Below are 19,318 nucleotides of genomic sequence, written 5' to 3'. Positions count from 1 at the left end.
AATAAATAAACGTTGAAAAAAAAATTAAAAAAAAAAAAAAAAGGCATACCTTCCTGGGAGCACCTGGGTGGCCCACATTGGGTTCTCTGTTGTCAGTACGGAGTCGGCTTCAGATCCTCTGTCCCCCTCTCTCTGCCCCTCGCCCACTCTCTCTCTCAAAAATAAATAAACGTTAAAAAAATTTTTTTAAAGCATACCTTTCTTAATTTCAAGGTGCAAAATCTGCTTCTTCCCTACTCCTTCAGTTTCCTCAAATACCTTCCCCCCATTTTACTGGATTTTTCAGTTCCTCCAACTCATGCTTCCTCTTCAGGGCCAGAACACAGACACTAATAACAAGGTGTATGGATTTGGACCCCAGCGCAGCAACTTACCAGTTGACTTTGTTCACCCCTCTTTTCTTAATCTCCCTGTGCATCAGTGTCCTCATAGGTAAAATAGGGATCATAACAACACCTACATCAAAGGTTGTATTAAATTCGTTAATATATGCAAAAGTAGTTTAAGGAGAATAATGCCTACCCTACAGTAAGCTCTGTATAAGTATTAACTACATTTTTACACAAGTGCTAGGTGTTGGGGGATGCAATGATGTCTTTTTCTTAATCCGGCTTTCAGTGGGGGAGAACGAGAAAGATGTTAAATAATTAAATGCAAATATGATAAGCATAAAATACAAAGTGGAAAACATAAAAGAACATAGAACCCAGGTGTTCCTTGTCCAGACCCCTAATAGCCTAAAAATCCATAGCAATGGGTGGGAAGCGGAGATCCTCCAGACCCTAGGTGGCGCTGCAACACCCCCACTCCCCCGCAAGCTGGCCAGATAAAGGGAGATCGCAGGACGCGCTACACAGGTCACGTGCCCTCGCATTTACCGCCCCGGCGTTCACTAGCTCTTCGCTCCACGTGACTCACTTCCTCGGAGATGATTGGTCTGTGAGAGGCACGTGGGCAGGGGCGGCTCGAGGCGGGGCGGGACAGGGTGGGCGGAGGGGTGGGGCCGAGGGGCGGGGCTGGAGGGGGGTGGTTCGGCGCGGGGGCCGTTGGCTCCAGACAAATAAACATGGAGTCCATCTTCCACGAGAAAGTGAGTGTCCGCGTTCGGTGGGGAGCTGTCTGTTGTGCCGTGGCTGCGGTAGGGCGCGGTACAGCCTCCTCCCGCAGAGCTGGCGGGGGCCCGATCGCCCCCATCCCAGCCTCGCCGGGCGGGGGAACTTCGTAGGGATGGCAGCTTCACCGACGCCCCCACCGCACCCTCTGCCAAAGAGGCCGGTGCCCGAGGTGTCCGGGGCCCGGGACGCCCGGGCAGCTGGGAGGGAGTGAGGGCAGGGCCGGGGACACCGTGGGGGCACGGGAGTGCGGTGGCACCGAATGGGTTAGCTTCCGCGCTTCCCTTCCACTTTCCGTGGGCTTCACTCTCCATTCCCTTCTCCCCCAGTCTCTCTAGGTTCTAGTTAGTCACCTCTTGGACCCTTCCCTCGACCCTCCCCAACTCCACCCCACTCCCTCAGTCCCACTTCTGGCAGAATTAACTTTTCCTCCTCTGGGCTCCTCTGTTCTATATTGGAACCTCCCATACACTTAGATCTCCGGGGTTGTGTTCTTGTCCTCCTGCACCGGGTCCCTGAGCCTCCCTAGGGCGGGGACCTTGGCTCGTCCCACGTAGGGCCTGACACTTGGGGAAGTGAGGTAGGAAATCCTGAGCGCCCCTGAACAGGGAAGTCGTCACAGGAGTTTTTGTTACGGGATGTCTAGGTTTCGTTTCTTTTGGTAGTTGCATCTTTCCGGATCAGGAGGCCAGCTTCCTTATTAGTTATCAGGACTAGACTAGAATAATTTTGTTGTCGTTCACCTAGCCTGTTTTGCTTTTATTCTTTACGACCACGCACTTGAAGATACGATTGGTGGCATGTGGAGAAACAAGCTATTTGGGTGTGAGTGAAACCTTCCCCAGGACAACTTTGGCACATGATAGATACATTGTTTCATAATAGTTTCGTGTTTGGAAAGGATGGTCGGGGAGGCTTTTGTTTAGTAGGAGCAGCAGGGTTTGGTTTTGTTAAATACTTGTAAACGATCATTTATCCATTCACACAAAGCCATCAAAGACAAAAGAGACACAGGATGGATCTAAACAAGTTGTTCAATGGAATGCTTTTCTTTATAGAAAACATTTTAGAACGTTTTGGCACTGGAGTAGACCAGTTTTTATGTTGGGGGGGGGGGGGGGGAGGAAGGACTCCTGTAGTTACCACTAATCTTTTGACTTGATTGACGTGGTTGATGAATCTTGGACAAGAGAAAGTTAGTTGCCTGGCTAAGGAGATTGAATGAAGAGAACCCTCCATATACATATTTTTATTCCTAATTTTCAAAAGCTTTGGTATAGGACCAGATGTTTCAAATGGAAGACTTTAAACTTTTTCCACACCACCTCTTGAGAGTTACATATTTTTACAGATATTGATTGACAGCCATTGGCACTGTTGGGATAGATTTCAGTGAAGGTAACTACTAAACCTAGGTGGTTTAGTAGCTGGGTGCTAGCCTCATAAAGGTCTACTTTTCCTGAAAGAAGTCAGTCTCGATTATCAACATCTGTGTAGGCTTAAAGGTACTTACAGAATACATTTATCCTTATCAACTTATATGTACTTAACAGATGAGGGCTTTTGAAGTTTTTTAGGCATATTTCAAGAGTATGGAAAATACCTATAACCACAGGGCCCGTCGTGAATCTCATACACAGTCCATTCTGGGAATGTTTGAGCTTAATATGCCGTTTTTCAGCACCCTCCTTTCCCCGTCTGCCGCATACATATGACCTTTGTCAGAGCACCAGCGTTGGCCGTAAGGAAGCTGTGTATGTAGAGATGCCTGCCTTGCAACTACTTCCTCTGGGAATGTTGGTTTCCCCATTTTCACAGTGGCGCCACCTTGAGTGCCCTTTGTTAAGTTAGGATGTAAACTTAACAGTTGTCCTGTGGTATATCCCCAGTGCCTAAGATGGTGCCTAGCACATAGTTGCTCAATAAATATTTAAGTGAATTAAGAGAGTTTCTTGAGCTTCTAAGATGTGTATGGTGGTAGTTATCTAAAAGAAACCATTTTTCTGTAAGTATTTTAGGCTTTGCAGGTCACATACTGCCTCTCACATGTTCTTGTTTGTGTGTGGGTGTGTTACCCAACCATCTCAAATCATAAAAACCACTCTTAGCCACCGGAGCAGGTTGTATTTGGCCTATTGGCTAGAGTTTGCCAAGCCCTAACAAACCCTCGTACTAAATGGCCACTAACTGCCCGGTGTTTTGGTGTTTGTTTTAGTTCTGATGTCTGCTTTCTGTCATTTCTGTTACCATTTCTATTGCTAACTGCTCTTGGTGTGGGCACAGTGCCATCCAAATTGGTACTTTTAATGTAAATTGAGAGTGTAGCCACACTTGTTGGGATTGTGTTTAAAATTAACGAAAATGCCAGAAGATGCTGAGCTTTGACTTGATGCTATTCATTTGGCCTTTTTGTGATTGTTGGTTTCTAGCTGTCTTTAGGATAGTGGAGGTCTAGGGACAACCCAATTCCAAATGAGTGGCTCGAGGAAGTAATAATAGCACAGACTTCACTTCTGCCTGAGTTTGAATCCCGGCTCTGCTATTTACAATCCATACGATCCTGAGCAAGTTACTCATTATCTCTCCGTGCTCCAGTTTCCTCCTCTGTGGTGTGAGGATAATGAAGTGTCCACCTCAGTTATAAACACTTGGAATGCTTCCTGGCACATGTACTATGGAAGTGCCGGCCGTTGTTGTTACTCAGATACTTGTGTTTGCTGGACCTCGCCATAGGGGGTGAGAGCTTAAGCATCACTGAGATGAGATGAAGAAGTAGTCATAGGTTGATTGTGTGGGCACTTTAGGCCGATCCTGAGTGCACCTGAAGGTTTGTGCCTGGTTTCCGTTGTAATCAGTAGTGTCTGTGGGAATTTGAACTCGTTGCACGTTGGTCCTGAAGACTTTAAGGACGGTGAGAGAATGATTTGGTTACACTTACCCTCTGTGTAAGTGTATTTTATAAAACCCTCTGTGGTTTTGTAAAATACCTCGGTAAAGCTGAACATACAGATTGTTCATCCTCTGATCCCAATACAAGAAGTCTGGGCCTAAAATCATGGCATTTCAATGCTACTGAACTTTGACCATAGCACATATGAACTTCTATCCAACTTTGGTTAAAGCTCCACGAGGAGGTGGGTGGGGATAAATTGGTGGGCTGGGAATGGATAATATTAGGTGGGGCACTTGTACAATTTTTTTTTTTGGTTCATGTAGAATTTGATTCACCTTGTTTAAAAAGTGATTTTAAATTTGGACTGAACAATTTGTTTTCTTCTATTAAATCATATTAGAAGTACAGAACTTGCTATTTCCTGTGACAGTTTACTTAGACAAAGTTTGATATCAAGTGCTTATTTTTTTGTACTTCAAAGCTAGGTTTTTAAATTATTTTACGGAGATCGAGCGGAGAATCGAGGCAGAGGGAGAGAGAGTTTTCCAAGCGTGGGACTCAATCCCACAACCCAAGCCAAAACCAAGAGTCAGCTGCCCAAGTGACTGAGCTACCCAGGCACCCCAAAGCGAGTTTTTTAGAGAGAGAATTTTTTATTAAATAGCTGGCTTCACTATTTCAATATATGTGTTAAATGTGACGACCATAGTTTGAGAGCACCAAACTGAGGCATGTAACCTGACAGCCAGACAGAAAATTTGCATTAGGACTTTTCCCAGAAAATCGGGTGTCTGGTGACCATAGTAGGAAGTTTTTGGGGCTCCTGGGTGGCTCAGTCGGTTAAGCGTCTGACTTCAGCTCAGGTCATGATCTGACAGTTGGTAAGTTCTAGCCCCACATCAGACTCTCTCTGTGCTGGTAGCACGGAGCCCCCTTTGGAACCTCTGTCTCCTTCTCTCTGACCCTCTCCTGCTTGCATGAGTTCTCTCTCTCTCTCTCAAAAATAAATAAACATGGGGTGCTCGGGTGGCTCAGTCATTTAAGGGACCAACTCTTAGTTTCAGCTCAGGTCATGATCTCACAGTTCATGAGTTTGAGCCCCACAACTGCACTGTACTGACAGTGCAGAGCCTACTTGGGATTCATTCTCCCTCTCTCTCTCTCTCTTTCTCTCTCTCTCTCTCTTTCTCTCTCTCTCTCTCTCTCTCTCTCTCTCTCTCTCTCTGCCCCTCCCCTACTCATGCGTGTGTGGCCTTTCTTTCTCTCTCTCTCTCTCAAAATAAATAAACTTTTAAAAAGTTAAGTACATAAATAAACGTAAAAAAAGGAAGCTCTTGATATGTGAAATACCTGTATCTTAGCAGAGTTGTTGTGGTTGTTATTTGAACTTTTTTAACTGTAACAAACACACGTTAAGGGTACACACACCATAAGAGTACCGCTCAGTGAGGTCTCACAAAGTGAACACATGTGTAAATAATTCTTAGATCAGGTAACAGAATATTTATTTGCTCCGCTTAGGCCTTCCTCCAGATACTGTCCCTCCACCCCACCTTCACCCTTGTGAGGGTGATCACTGTCCTGAATTCTAACGTCATAGATGAGTTTGGCCTGTTTTTGAGCTTTTATAAATGGCATCGTACAGCGGCTGCTCTTTGAATCTATCTTCTTTAACGTTGATTCGTCTGTGTTGTTGCAGGTCGTTGTAGTGAATTCATTCTCATCGTCATGTAGTTTTCCCTTGTGAAAAGAGCACAGTTTACCCATTCTGTGATGGGCATCTGGATGGTTCAGGGTGGGGCATTTCCAGTAGTAGTGCTAGGAACATTTTATATGTGTTTTGATGAATGTACGTTTACATTTCTGTTGTTGGCATTATGTACCTAAGAGTGGAATTGCTAGACCACAGGGTTCGTATATGTTAAGCTTTAGTAGATACTCCAAATAGTTTTCCAGAGGGGTTGTACTAATTTGCATGTCCACAAGTGGTATTTTGATGTCTTTAATCTCCAACATTTTAGCCATTTTGGAGAGCGTATAGTAGTAACATACTGCAGTTTTAATATATCATTCCCTGATGGTTGATGACGTTGAGCATCTTTTTGTCTGTTTGTGAATACTTGTTTGTCTTGCCCGTTTTTCGGTAGAATATAAGTAGGATGGCCGTGTATTCCTTCAGTTCACGTTGTAGTGTTCAGAGGAAGTTTCTTTCTAGAGGTAGGAATACAGTAGAAGGAAAAAGAGGTGGAGACACTTTCTCTTGCACTATGTGGCTGTGACTTCAGGGATACTGTCTTCAGCTTCAAGATACTTCTATACCAAAATATGAAGATAAGCTTATCTTGGCCCCCTCCCTATCTTGCGCTCAGACTCTCTCAATGCTGCCTTCTTATTCCATTGCATACATATACCCTGTATCATTTTCTGAAGCTAAATTTTGTTCCTAGAACCAGGAGAAATATGTGTCTCACCAGGTGTTGCTCTTTGGAGTCACCAAAGAGTTCTGTGTCACTCTTGAGTGACAGAGCAAATCGTACAAGGTAAGACAGGCTGGGTTAAGGCATAGACTTTAGTGGAGGAAAGGAGAACTTAGAGGGTCAGGGTTAGTGGGAGAAGAAAGTATTCTCATCTTCTGCCATCATTCCACAGAGGCGTCTGTGTTCACCCGAAGGGATCTCCTTCACCAGTGAGTTTCCCTTCTTCCAGGGCAAGTGTGGGAAAGTGACATTGTTGTGGGGAGCAGGATGATAAGCAGACTGTTCAGGGCCAGGCAGCCGGGATTTATTTGTTTTTTTAATTTTTTTTAATGTTTATTTATTATTGAGAGACAGAGAGACAGAGCATGAGCGGAGAGGGGCAGAGACAGAGGGAGACACGGAATCCAAAGCAGGCTCCAGGTGCTGAGCTGTCCGCACAGAGCCCAACGCGGGGCTCGAACTCACCAACTGTGAGATCATGACCTAAGCCAAAGTCGGACGCTTAACCGACTGAGCCCCCCAGGCGCCCGAGGCAGCTCGGATTTACATTTGGGGTGCCAACTGTGTGAGGGCCAGCTGCCCAGCAGCTGAAGACCCTGGGGCCCATGGGAAGTTGTACTCCCTCCACCCCCCCAAGGATACGAAGCCAGTGATGCCTCCTTGGATGCAGCCCTCCTTGCTGGCTCGTTCAGAAACGAGCTCCAGGTGTGGTTTGGGGAAGTTTTGCTTGTTGTACATACTGCATAGACATTTTGTGCAGAGCTCCCCGAAGAGAACCTTGGTTCGGTTGGCTACAGGTCTTCATTAACGTCGAGCGGGATCTTTCCTACCTGTATCAATTCTTGAGATACTTTTGTTCATTGATTTGAAACTCCTTGAATAAGCATTTAGATCGATAGATTATCTTCAAAAAAAATTTTTTTTAATGTTTATTTATTTTTGAAGGAGAGAGAGACAGAGCGTGAGCGGGGCACCAGCAGAGAGACAGGGAGACACAGAATCCGAAGCAGGCTCCAGGCCCTGAGCTGTCAGCGCAGAGCCTGACATGGGGCTCGGACTCAAGCCGTGAGATCGTGACCTGAGCCGAAGTCAGAGGCTTAATCGACTGAGCCACTCAGGCCTCTTGATCGAGTAGATTATCTTGCTAAAAGAACACACATGTTCTAGGGATTAAAATTTCACTTACAGTGTTAGTAATTTTCCATGGAACCTCCAAAGAGATATATTTTAGGTACTGAAAATGAGAGGTGCTAATGTTTTTATAGAGTAGTTTCTAGTGAAATGTGAAATTGGGCATATTTGTAGAGAATGCTGTTTGTTTATATAAGTCATTCTCAAGTTTTTGATCATAGAGCTAAATAATTGTAGTTTCCTTAATGGTAAAATTATAAAACAAGTGTTAAATGAAAATTCAGGTACTTCCATAAATCATTGCTGTTGAAAGCCAAAAAGGCTCGGTTTGGCTGCGTTAGTGATTAAATTCCTCTTGAGAGGAAGATACCGTACAAGTCTGTTCAGCAAATCACATTTGAATTTTTTCTTTTGAAAATATTAGCAAGAAGGCTCACTTTGTGCTCAACATTGCTTGAATAACCTATTGCAAGGAGAATATTTTAGCCCTGTGGAGCTGTCTTCCATTGCCCATCAGCTGGACGAAGAGGAAAGAATGAGAATGGCAGAAGGAGGAGTCACCAGTGAGGACTATCGCACTTTTTTACAGGTACTGACTTTCAACTCACCGAATCAGGTTCTGAAAAAATGTGGGTACCCTTTAGAAAAGGATGAAGCCTTCTTCCTATGGGGATCTCACTTGTCGGTTATAACTATGCTCTTGACTTCATAAACGGGACCGCGCAAGATGTTATTTTAAATATGCACACCAATGACGGTTTCTATCCTTCTCTCCCCACCCTCCACCCCCGCCTCAACGACCCATCCGAAATAAACAGCAGCCCTCGGGAAATATGGACGACAGTGGTTTTTTCTCTATTCAAGTAAGTGGTTAGAAGCATGTACTAAGGGCTGTTGATGTCCGGGCACTGATCGCGCTGAGGATGTGGTCGATACGCATCTCTTCTCACAGCATCTCTTTTCACGGTCACTGTAATGATGTGACCTTCAGCGGTCCTTCTAGTAGATTGTGTCTAAGAGTGTAAGATTATTAAAAAATAAAAATAAAGCCATAGAACACAAGGAAAAAACTGGGGGGAAAAAGTGTAAGATCACACTCTAGAACACTAGATTTTTATAGAGATAAACATGAAAATTAAGATTGTAGAACCTTCATTTTAGAGTAGGGCGTTTTGAAAGAAGACTATGTAATTTACATTTGGATGCTGTTAGCCGTAGTTCCAATAAGAGTATTTCAGACTTGCTACATCTTGGATAAATTTGAGAAAATGCAGCACCTCACTACCTTCCATTTAAATCCGCGTACCAGGACTGGAGTCCTTTATAATGGTCTGTGGCTTTTGCTTTCTTTCTTTTTTTAAACTTTCGGCTCCCCTTGAATTCTGTGGGTGAATGTGTATGTACTTGTGAGATTCTTTTGCCTTATCCATGGGTCTTTCATTCTAACAGCCGGGAGGTATATCCAGAGTTCTTCCAGAAGCTCTCTCGAGGAACCTGTTCCGTCCCCCTGTATTGTCCTCCTGGACCCCTCATTCAGTAGCCTCTCCGTCCAGCACTGCTCCACACGGGCGGTACCTGGTGAGAGCTGCCACAGCGCTAGAGGAGGCTCGAGCGGGCCCTGCGCTTGCTGTGGCCTGTTTGTGCGACACTGGGACGCTGGTCTTGGTGCCTGTTCACGTCTGCCCCCTGCGTTGTGTTCACTGTTTATCTGTGCTAGCTGGCACCTGGTTCACTTGCTGCTCTGTTGGCTGCCTCGGAGGGCGGAGAGTGAATTTTCAGAAATGTCCTTTTTTTCCCCCCAGACAGTTGGAAGTAATCAGGCTTATTTATTTATTTTTTTCCTACAAATTACAAACCCATGATGATAGTTCAAAGTCTGAAAGCTTCAGTTTAAATTCCCAGGAAGAATCCATTTTTAATAGACAAAATTTTCATCACTACTGACATACCAGATAGTGAGTTGAATATAACTTTTCTAAAGCAGGACCCGGAGCAGCCAGATTATTGTGTGTATATAGTGGACTACTTTTAAGAATAATACTTAGGGGCACCTGGGTGGCTCAGTCACTTAGGCGTCCGACTTTGGCTCAGGTCATGATCTCACGGCTCATGGGTTCGAGCCCCACGTCGGGCTCTGTGCTGACAGCTCAGAGCCTGGAGCCTGCTTCGGATTCTGTGTCTCCCTCTCTCTCTCTCCGCTCCTCCCCTGCTCATGCTTTGTCCCTCTCTTTCTGTCAAAAATAAATAAACATTGAAAAAAAAAAAAAGAAGAATACTGAGTAGAATATACATCTGGATTTTTGAGACAGTTTTATCTTGGAATTATGTGGTTCTCTGGAATGTTCCAGAAACCTAGTGTAAAAAGGACTCTTTTATAGGTACTTTTTTCTTTTATGGATTCAGTGATGTATTTATACACATACTTTTTAAAAAGCATAGCCTTCTAGGGAAAATTATGAAGTACAGTTGTTTATGCAACTAACATGGCTGTGCTACTTAATTTGGAATTGAATGGTTTAGCTCATGAAAAGTTGCTTTTTTTTTTTTTAAACAGGTTATAAGCAATGCCTTGAAGGTTTGGGGTTTAGAACTAATTCTCTTCAACAGTCCAGAGTATCAGAGGCTCAGGATCGATCCCATGTAAGCTTTTATTTTGCTCTTCCACATTGCTTTTTCTAAACTTGATTTTTAAAGTTATAATTTCTTAAAGAAGCAAAGCATATTTTGAATGCTTTTGTCTTGCTTTATGTTCCCTGTTTCATTCCCTCAGAGTTCGCTGTGACACCTTTTGGGGATGTCCGTGCACATCTGCCCATTAACTCCCCTCCTCCCTTCGGTGTCAGGCAGCACAGGACTGATCCTTAAAGGGTGTGTGGTGCCATCATTCTTGCATGTGGCATCACTAACCTGCAGAGAGATTTCTACTGTTTGGGTTTTGGTTTTGGCTTTGTTTTTAATGCTATTTTGTAATTTCTCAAAATCTGTGATGCTTCACTGTAAGCACAATCCTAAACTATCATGTTTTATATAATACTTGCTAGTAGATAAACTAAATGAATGTGAACTCTGTTATTTCAACTTAATATTGTGTATGCATTTTTTTCCTTTTCTAGAAATGAAAGGTCATTCATATGCAATTACAAAGAACACTGGTTTACAGTTCGAAAATTAGGAAAACAGGTAATGTTTCTCCTTTTGTCTTTTTTCTCATTTTGCCCTCCATTTGCAACTAAAATGTAAAGGATCGATACCTCACGGATGAAGAAATTTACCAGTAACGTGTGTGTATGGTACGGTTTTAATCTTAATGGAAATTTTCTCTTTTCAAAGACAGTAGCAGTTTCCCTTATAGGTTTATTTGTAACAACCATGCACAGTTGATGCTTGAACGACATGGGTTTGAACTACATGGGTCCACTTATCCGTGGATTGTTTTTTACAGTACAGTACTATAAATGTATTTTCCTTCTGATCTTCCTTTTATTTTTATGGTTTTCTTAGTAACATTTTCTTTCCTCTAGCTTTATTGTGAAAGTAAGTATATCATAGGTGCCTGATTGGTCGATAGAACATGCAACTCTTAATTTCAGGGTTGTGAGTTCAAGCCCCACGTTGGGCATGGAGCCTACTTAAAAAAAAAGTATACAGTACATATGCGAAATGTGTGTTAACTGTTTACATTAGCAGTAAAGCCTCCAGTCAACGGTAGGCTATTAGTACTGAGTTTTTTGAAGAGTCAAGCTATACGTGGATTTTCAGCTGTGCCAGGGGCCAGCACCCTTAACCCCCACGTTGTTCAAGGGTCAACTGTACAATTTAACTACATAAGAAAAGCTTTCTATTTAATACAGTACAGAAGGGGTCACTTTTAGTGAGTTTTTATGGGATAAAAATGTTCTTCCAGTTAACTATGACTTTATAGATTTGTTCTCGGCATACAGTAGCGTCATGAAGCCTGAAATAGCATCCAGCATGAATAAAAAGTTTTCAGTCATGTTTGCTTTAGCATATCAAGATTATCCACATTCCAAAATGTCATGTAATACATAAGGCTTCATAAAATCTATGTGGATATGATACGTACATTTACATAAAACTCTAATTTTTTTAAAAGAACACGGAATGTGTCTTGAACAAGCCTTTCTTAAGATCAAGAAACGTACCTAAGGTGTTATTTTTTAAGATAATTACCAAAGATCTTTGGATACATGACACTATTTTGAAACAATTATGTAAAGTCCTTTTTAGGGGCGGCTGGGTGGCTCAGTTGGTTAAACATCTGACTCTATTTTGGCTCAGGTCACGGTCTCGCTTGTGTGGGTCTGAACCCCACATCGGGCTCTCCACCGATGATAGTGTGGAGTCTGTTTGGGATTCTCTCTCTCTGCGCCTCCCACCCATACACCCTTTCTGTCTCTCAAAAATAAATAAACTTAAGAAAAAGCCCTTTTTATTAGAATTTTGAATCTTGGGGCGCCTGGGAGGCTCAGTCAGTTAAAGGGCCTACCTACCAAGGGCCAACCTGAGCTTGGTTTCAGCTCAGGTCATGATCTCTCGGTTTCGTGAGTTGGAGCCCCTCGTCAGGCTCTGTACTGACAGTGCGGAGCCTGCTTGGGATTCTCGCTCTCTCCCTCTCTCCCTCTCCCTCTCCCTCTCTCTCTGCCCCTCCCCCACTCACACCGTCTGTGTCTCTCTCAAAATAAATAAACTTAAAAAAAATGTTTTGAATCTTGGAAAGAGGAATATTAGAAATGGTCCAATATAAAAAGAAATGAACTTATTGATACGTTCAGCAACGTGGGTGAACCTAAAAATAATTATGCTGAGTGAAGGAAACCAGATACAAAATACTATGTACTGTAAGGTTCCATTTGTATACAAGTCTAGAAATTGCAGACTAATCTGTAATGACAGCAGATTAACCAGCTGTTGCCTGGGGATGAGGAAGGTGAGGAGCAGCGAGAGAGGAGGATCACAAGGGCCCTGGAAACTCTCGGTGGTGGTGATGGTTTCTTGGGTGTACACATATGTTAAAGCTTCAAATTGAACACTTTTAAGTATGTGCAGTTTCTCGCATGTCAGTTATAGCTCCACAAAACTTTTGGAAAATAAAATAATACGAAGCAAAAAGGAAAATGAAATCAAGAATGAGTGCACTGATTAAATCAATAAAAGATAATTCAAAAATAGAAACCCTGCTATTATGTTTTAAGTCCTTTTAAGTCCTGTGACCCGATTATTTCTAAAGGTCCCTCCTGAGTTGTACAAAGAGCAAGTAAGGAGGTGCATTGCAGTAGAGGCTGACCTGAGTGGGGGTCAGCTCCAAGGAAAAAACAGAGAGGACACTGCCGAGATTATTTAACCTTCGGCTTTTATTTATATCTTTAAAAAATTATGATCAAGTATTCTTTACCTTTCCTGTATAATCATTGGATTTTTTTTTTTAAGATCTGAAGACTTAGGTTCCAGAAGTTCCTTTGGTGATTTGCATGTAAACTTGCATCATTATTTTGAGAGATTTTACAAATTTTAGTTTAAAATTGAATTTTCACATTTTAAATTACTTAATCTTTTATAAATACAAGAAATGTCCAATTTTAACTTATTATATTTGGCTCTAATTTATATTTTTGTTTACAGTTATGTTTTTCACTGTACACTCTTTTGTTAGAGGTCCTTGTATTATGAAAAAGATGACTGGAAACTTTTTTTTCCTATTTATATTTTTTAAAATTCCAGTATAGTTAACATACAATGCTATATTAGTTTCAGATGTACGTGTAAGTGATTCAGCAGCTCTGTACATGACTCAGTGCTCATTACAGTGAGTGCACTCTTGGTCCCCTTCACCCATATAACCTGTCCTCTACCCACCTTCCTCTGATAACCACCAGTTTGTTTTCTGTAGTTAAGAGTCTGTTTTTTGGGGCGCCTGGGTGGCTCAGTCGGTTAAGCATCCAACTTCGGCTCAGGTCCCGAGCTCACAGTTTGTGAGTTCGAGCTCCGTGTCAGGCTCTATGCTGACAGCTCAGAGCCTGGTGCCTGCTTTGGATTCTGTGTCTGTCTCTCTCTATCCCTTGCCTTCTCACACTCTGTCTCTCTCTCCCTCAAAAATAAATAAACATTAAAAAAAATTTTTTTTTAAAAAGAGTCTGTTTTTTGGTTTGTCTCTTTTCCCTTTGTTCCTTAAATTCCACATATGAGTGAAATCCTATGGTATCTGTCTTTCTCTGAGTTACTTCACTTAGCCTTATACTCTCTAGATCCATCCGTGTTGTTGCAAATGGCAAAATTTAATTCTTGTTTACGGTTGAATAATATTCCGTTGAGAAAGAGAGAGTGAGAGTGTGTGTGTGTATCTCCTGTCTTCTTTATCCATTCATCTATTGGTGGACACTTGGGCTGCTTCCATAATTTGGCTGTTGTAAATAATGCTGCAATAAACATAGAGGTGCATGTGTCTTTTCGAATTAGTGCTTTTATTCTTTGGGAAAATACCCAAGTAGTGGAGTTACTGGATCGAAATGTAGTTTTATTTTTAAGTTTTTTGAGGAAACCCCATACTGTTTCCGTACTCCATACTGTTTGCATTCCCACCCACGGTGCAGGAAGGTTTCTCTTTCTCCACATCCTTGTCAACACCTGAGTCTTATGTTTTTGATGTCAGCCATTCTGGCAGCTGGGAGGTGATATCTCATTGTAGTTTTGATTTGCATTTCCCTGATGGTGAGTGATGTTGAGCATCTTTTCATGTGTCTATTGGCCATCTGGGATGTCTTCTTTGGAGAAATGGGTGACTGGAAAAGTACTATATAATCTCTGTCAAAATCCAGGAAAAGTAGTTGGTCATGATGTTGACAGTAACTTTGGAAACTTTTGTATCTTGTGGGTTACATTAGGAATCCTATAAAATAGTGACTAAGTGATTTTAATTACATGTGACAGTGGCTCAGTGATCCTTGTAAAATCATTTGGCGGTTTTGAATTCCCTTCCTGGAATGTCTACTTTTCTCACAATTGGAATCTTTTGGCCAAAATTACCAGTAGTGGGAAGACTTTGTGTTGGTTTCATTTTTCTTCAGTATAATGTGATTAGGGTTTTGTTGGGCTGATACTTTGAAAAAAGATTTGATTATACCTATCAATAAAGATACTTTAAAGTAGTATCAATTTCTGTACTCTTTTTTGGGGTGGGAGATACAAAGTTTATGACTTAAAGCAAAATTTTATTTTATTTTATTTTGTTTTTTAAATTTTTTAATGTTTTATTTATTTTTGAGACAGAGAAACAGAGCATGAGTAGGGGAGGGGCAGAGGGAGAGGGAGACACAGAATCTGAAGCAGGCTCCAGGCTCTGAGCTATCAGCACAGAGCCCGACGCGGGACTCGAACTCACAAACCGTGAGATCAGGACCTGAGCCGAAGTCGGCCACCCAACCAACTGAGCCACTCAGGCACCCCAAGCAAAACTTTATTTTTAATTAAAAAAAATTTTTTTTAATGTTTATTTATTTTTTGAGAGAGAAACACACAGTATCCGAAGCAGGCTCCAGGCTCTAAGCTGTCAGCGCAGAGCCCAATGCAGGGCTCAAACCCACGAACCATGAGATCAGGACCTGAGCCGAAGTCGGATGCTTAACTGACTGAGCCACCCAGGCACCCTGCAAAATTTTATTTTTAAAACATTTAATACTGGTAAATCTGCAACATTTATTTCAGTTTTTAAAAATCATATTATTAAATTACTTTTTAAAAATCTTGGTTTGACATGTTTTCAGCGTTTAGATAGCCTTAGTAAGTTTAGATGGGTTGTATTTATTCTTAACATATGGAACTTCCCTATTACTTATAATGTACATTAACTTAAATACTTAAAATTTTTTTCCAGTGGTTCAACTTGAATTCTCTCTTGACGGGTCCAGAATTGATATCAGACACATACCTTGCACTTTTCTTGGCTCAATTACAACAGGAAGGTAAATAAAGACTGAAATTTTTATAATATTGTCTTTCAAAGTAGCTTAATAAAACCAGCTCTATTAGATGTAAGTATAACAATACTGTTTTTATGGCAGGGGCAGTGAAATCATCTTTATGTTTTTCTTGGTGAACTGTAATCTGTGATTTGGATGATACTATCCATCCAGTTAGAGTTTTCACTGACACTTGGCCCTCCCCTGAGGTTGCTCCTGCCTTAGCAACCCCACTAAGTAATGGCTCTTGTTCCTTCCAGACCCCACGGACTCCATGGCCAGGCGTGGTGGGTGGGGGTATTCTTCTTGCTTCTTGCTTCTTGCTTCTTGCTTCTTGCTTCTTCAGGCCACTGTTCTTGCCTAAAGACTCCAGCTTCTCTAAAATACCTGGCACGAGAGTAAACTCTACCTCCTGCTCTTTTCCATTCACCTGTGATCCTCTTTTTCCATGGAATATTTTAGGGTCTGACTCACTGTTTTCTCTCAACTTGAACTCTTCATCATTGTTAGTGATTTCTACACAAAAATCCATCCGATTCCGTACATTTTTATTTTCAAAGACCAGTTTTTTCATCTTGCCTTTGCCATTACCAGCAACGGTATCACCTTCAAATCCCAATTGCAAGCATTTTAGTCTTTGACAATTGCCTATTTTTATACCATATTTTCTCCGTTTTCTGCATCCAACAATTCTTTAAACCCTACCCAAACATTCCCCTTATATCCTTGCTTCCTGTCTGACCCTGCTTATTTCTGTAACCCATCATTATAATCAATCTGATGCGTTTCTCCACTCCTCTTTCCTTCCCTCTATTATACTTTCATGACAAAATGCCAGCCCTGGTTAAAACTAGATCTTGGGCTTGTCCATTCCTGCATCAGAGCAGCTGAACATGGCTACGTAAAATGGGGTGACTGATTTTGCTTTAAATTTATGATGACAAATTTCAAATGATCCTTTAGGGCTACTTGACCTTGCTACTGTGTTTTCATAGTAAGGTCACTTGCCACTCTCCAAGATGGTTATTTTCCAGTTCCTCTCTTCAAATCTCTAACCACTCACCTCTTCCTGACCCCTAGCTATGACCTTCCTTTGTATTCTGACAAAACAGAAACAATGAAAAGAGGGGCACCTGTGTGGCTCAGTTGGTTGAGCATCCGACTTCAGCTCAGGTCATGATCTCAAGGTCTGTGAGTTCAAGCCCGGCGTCGGGCTCTGTGCTGACAGCTCGGAGCCTGGAGCCTGCTTTGGATTCTGTGCCTTCCCCTCTCTCTGCCCCAACCCACCTGCATTCTGTCTCTGTCTCTCTCAAAAATAAATAAACATTAAAAAAAATTTTTTTTAAATAAGCAACGAAAAGAGAACTCCATCTTTATGGCAATCTATCGATGTGCCTGTATCCCAGCCTGTGCATCGAGCCTATTAAAATAGGTGAATTGTCCCCTGCTCCTGACCAAGACCAGCCTGTCCACTTTGGGGCTATATCCCAATTCCTCTCACCTATTCAGGATCTTTGCTCTTGCTTTTGTCTTTTCTACTTGCCTGCATGGTCACTGTCCCCCTCTTTCTGTATTACTCCTATCAGCAGAGAAATAAGAAAAAGCTTCTCTTTACTCCAGGAAAGAAAGGCCAGCTGCCTCCCATTTTTATGTTCTCCTTAGAGTCCCCTCTAGTGTGTTGTCTCCTGTTCTTGAACTCATTCCAGTTACATTGTCATAGCCAACATTTCACCAAAAAGTTGCCTTCTCAATTCATCAGTGACCTCCACATTTGTATTCGGTTCTCAGTCTTCTTTTTATTTGACCTCATCTTGAGGGTGGAGTTGAGTATACCCTCATGTAGAATAGAACAAAACTTTTTCATTGAAAATTTCAAACAAATAAAAAGTAGAGAAAATAATGTGATGAATTCTCATGTACCCTTTACCCAGCTTGAACAGTTATCTCATGGTCAATCTTATTATACACATTTTCTTCCCCTGCTAATTTTGAGCATCTTATTTTCTCTGCAAATTTTTTAAAATTAAATTTTTAAAAGCAAACACTCTTAAATATATATATGTGTGTGTGTGTGTGTGTATATATATATATATATATGTGTGTGTGTGTGTGTGTGTATACAAATATATGTATATCCACAGTACTATAAGCATGCAAAAAATTGAGCCACAGTGCTTTAATAACATCAAATACCCAGTCTGTTCAAATCTCCAGTCTCCTTGGTTGTGTCTTAGGATTTTTACAGTTTAACTAGGTTGAAATGAGTTTCACTAATTGCATTCATTGATTGATATGTTTTCCAAGTCTAACTGTAGGTTTCCTTACATCTTTTTTTCCCCTTGATTTTATTTATTTATTTATTTATTTATTTATTTATTTATTTATTTATTTATTTATTTTGAAGAAAATGGGTTGGGGTGCCTGAGTGGCTTGGTCAGTTGAGCGTCCAACCCTTGATTTTGGCTCAGGTCATGATACCATGGTTAGTGGGTTCGAGCCCTGCCTTGGGCTCTGCACTGATGGTATGAAGCCTATCTGGGATCTTCTCTCTCCCTCTCTCTCTCTCAAAATAAATAAACTTATAAAAAAAAAAAAACAAAACTGGGTCATTTGTTCTTCCCCACACTCTGAATTTTGCTGATTACATCTTTATTTTGCTCTGAGCCCTGAATACCCAACAATCTGGTCTTTAGAACTGAGGCTTAATCAGATTCAGGTTGATTTGGGGGCAGGGTGGGGAGACCTTGGAAAACTTCACAGATGGGGTGACACTTGACATCTGGTTGGCTCTCTTTTTGTGTTTTGAGCAACCACTGATGATCGGTGCCTGGATCAATTATTTCATTCAGGGTTGCAAAATAGTGGTGTTAGATTCCCATGATGTCTTCACATATTCGCTGCATACTTTTATACAAATAAACTTTCATCAGTTATTTGGTTCTCCTGAAGTATAGTTCATATAGGAAAAGCAGAATAAATATTCTTCCATTTTATAGGTTTTTAAGATGAGTTGGTTTCATAGTGCACTTCCTCCAAAGATAACCAGTTAGCAAAATAAAAAAGGGGGAGGCGCATGCGTGGCCCAGTCAGTTGAGTGTCCGACTTCCGTTCAGGTCATGGTCTCGCAGTTGGTGGGATGCAGTCAGTGGGTCCGAGCCCCACATCAGGCTCACTGCTGTCTGCACGGAGCCCGCTTTGGATCCTCTGTCCCCATCTCTTTACCCCTCGCCCATGCACGTGCGCTCGTGCTCTCTCAAAAAAAGTTAAAAAACATTCAGAGATAACCTGTTAGTTTGGAGGTTTTGATTTGTGATGGTAAACTAATCCATCAAAACGTAGTTCGTGTGTTTCAGTCCATTGTGATTATTCATATCGATACTCAAATTGTGCCACTTGCATGAGGGGGTACCTTTTGAAATTGACTCCTCAGTTTCTGAAATGACCACTGTAGCTTTTTGAAGGCTTTTTTTCTCATAAGACAAGATGTTTCAGGCTTACCTTGTATGTTTCTTGCCTTAACTTTTAATAATGATGTGTAAAGCTCAGTCTGGGTACTAGCGTGCTTATTGCTGCCGGGTCGGTTGTCTGTCATGTTGTTCTTTCCAATTCACATTCAGGGTGATAGTAGTTTTACTTCTTTGATATCACATTCTAATATGTTTTTTCTTTCATGCCTAAACTTCTGTTCCTAAGTATATCCTTCCTTTTTGAAACACTATCCACACTTGGCTT

At 41.7% G+C, this 19,318-nt stretch overlaps 1 protein-coding gene across 18 annotated transcripts in view; it reads left to right on the top strand.

Moving 5' to 3' along the window:
• Positions 1 to 1,017: 1,017 nt before the first annotated feature.
• Positions 1,018 to 19,318, top strand: part of ATXN3 (ataxin 3) — a 37,721-nt gene continuing 19,420 nt past the window's right edge. For 5 of the 18 annotated variants that reach the window (XM_006933062.4, XM_006933061.4, XM_006933060.4 and 2 more), the window contains exons 1-6: positions 1,018 to 1,090; positions 8,038 to 8,202; positions 8,432 to 8,476; positions 10,168 to 10,253; positions 10,727 to 10,793; positions 15,502 to 15,589. In XM_006933062.4, the coding sequence (XP_006933124.1) occupies positions 1,067 to 1,090; positions 8,038 to 8,202; positions 8,432 to 8,476; positions 10,168 to 10,253; positions 10,727 to 10,793; positions 15,502 to 15,589 (475 nt within the window). In that variant the 5' untranslated portion in view covers positions 1,018 to 1,066. Of the gene's footprint in view, positions 1,091 to 1,134; positions 1,938 to 6,452; positions 6,546 to 6,654; positions 6,692 to 8,037; positions 8,203 to 8,431; positions 8,477 to 10,167; positions 10,254 to 10,726; positions 10,794 to 15,501; positions 15,590 to 19,318 lie in introns of those variants that run through there. The other 13 variants (XR_006599931.1, XR_006599932.1, XR_006599933.1 and 10 more) reach the window with 9 other exon arrangements.

This window comes from Felis catus, chromosome B3, assembly GCF_018350175.1.
Source record: "Felis catus isolate Fca126 chromosome B3, F.catus_Fca126_mat1.0, whole genome shotgun sequence".
NCBI lineage: Eukaryota > Metazoa > Chordata > Mammalia > Carnivora > Felidae > Felis > Felis catus.
The sequence above is the reverse complement of the archived record's forward strand: the minus strand, read 5'-3'. Positions and strand labels throughout refer to the sequence as shown.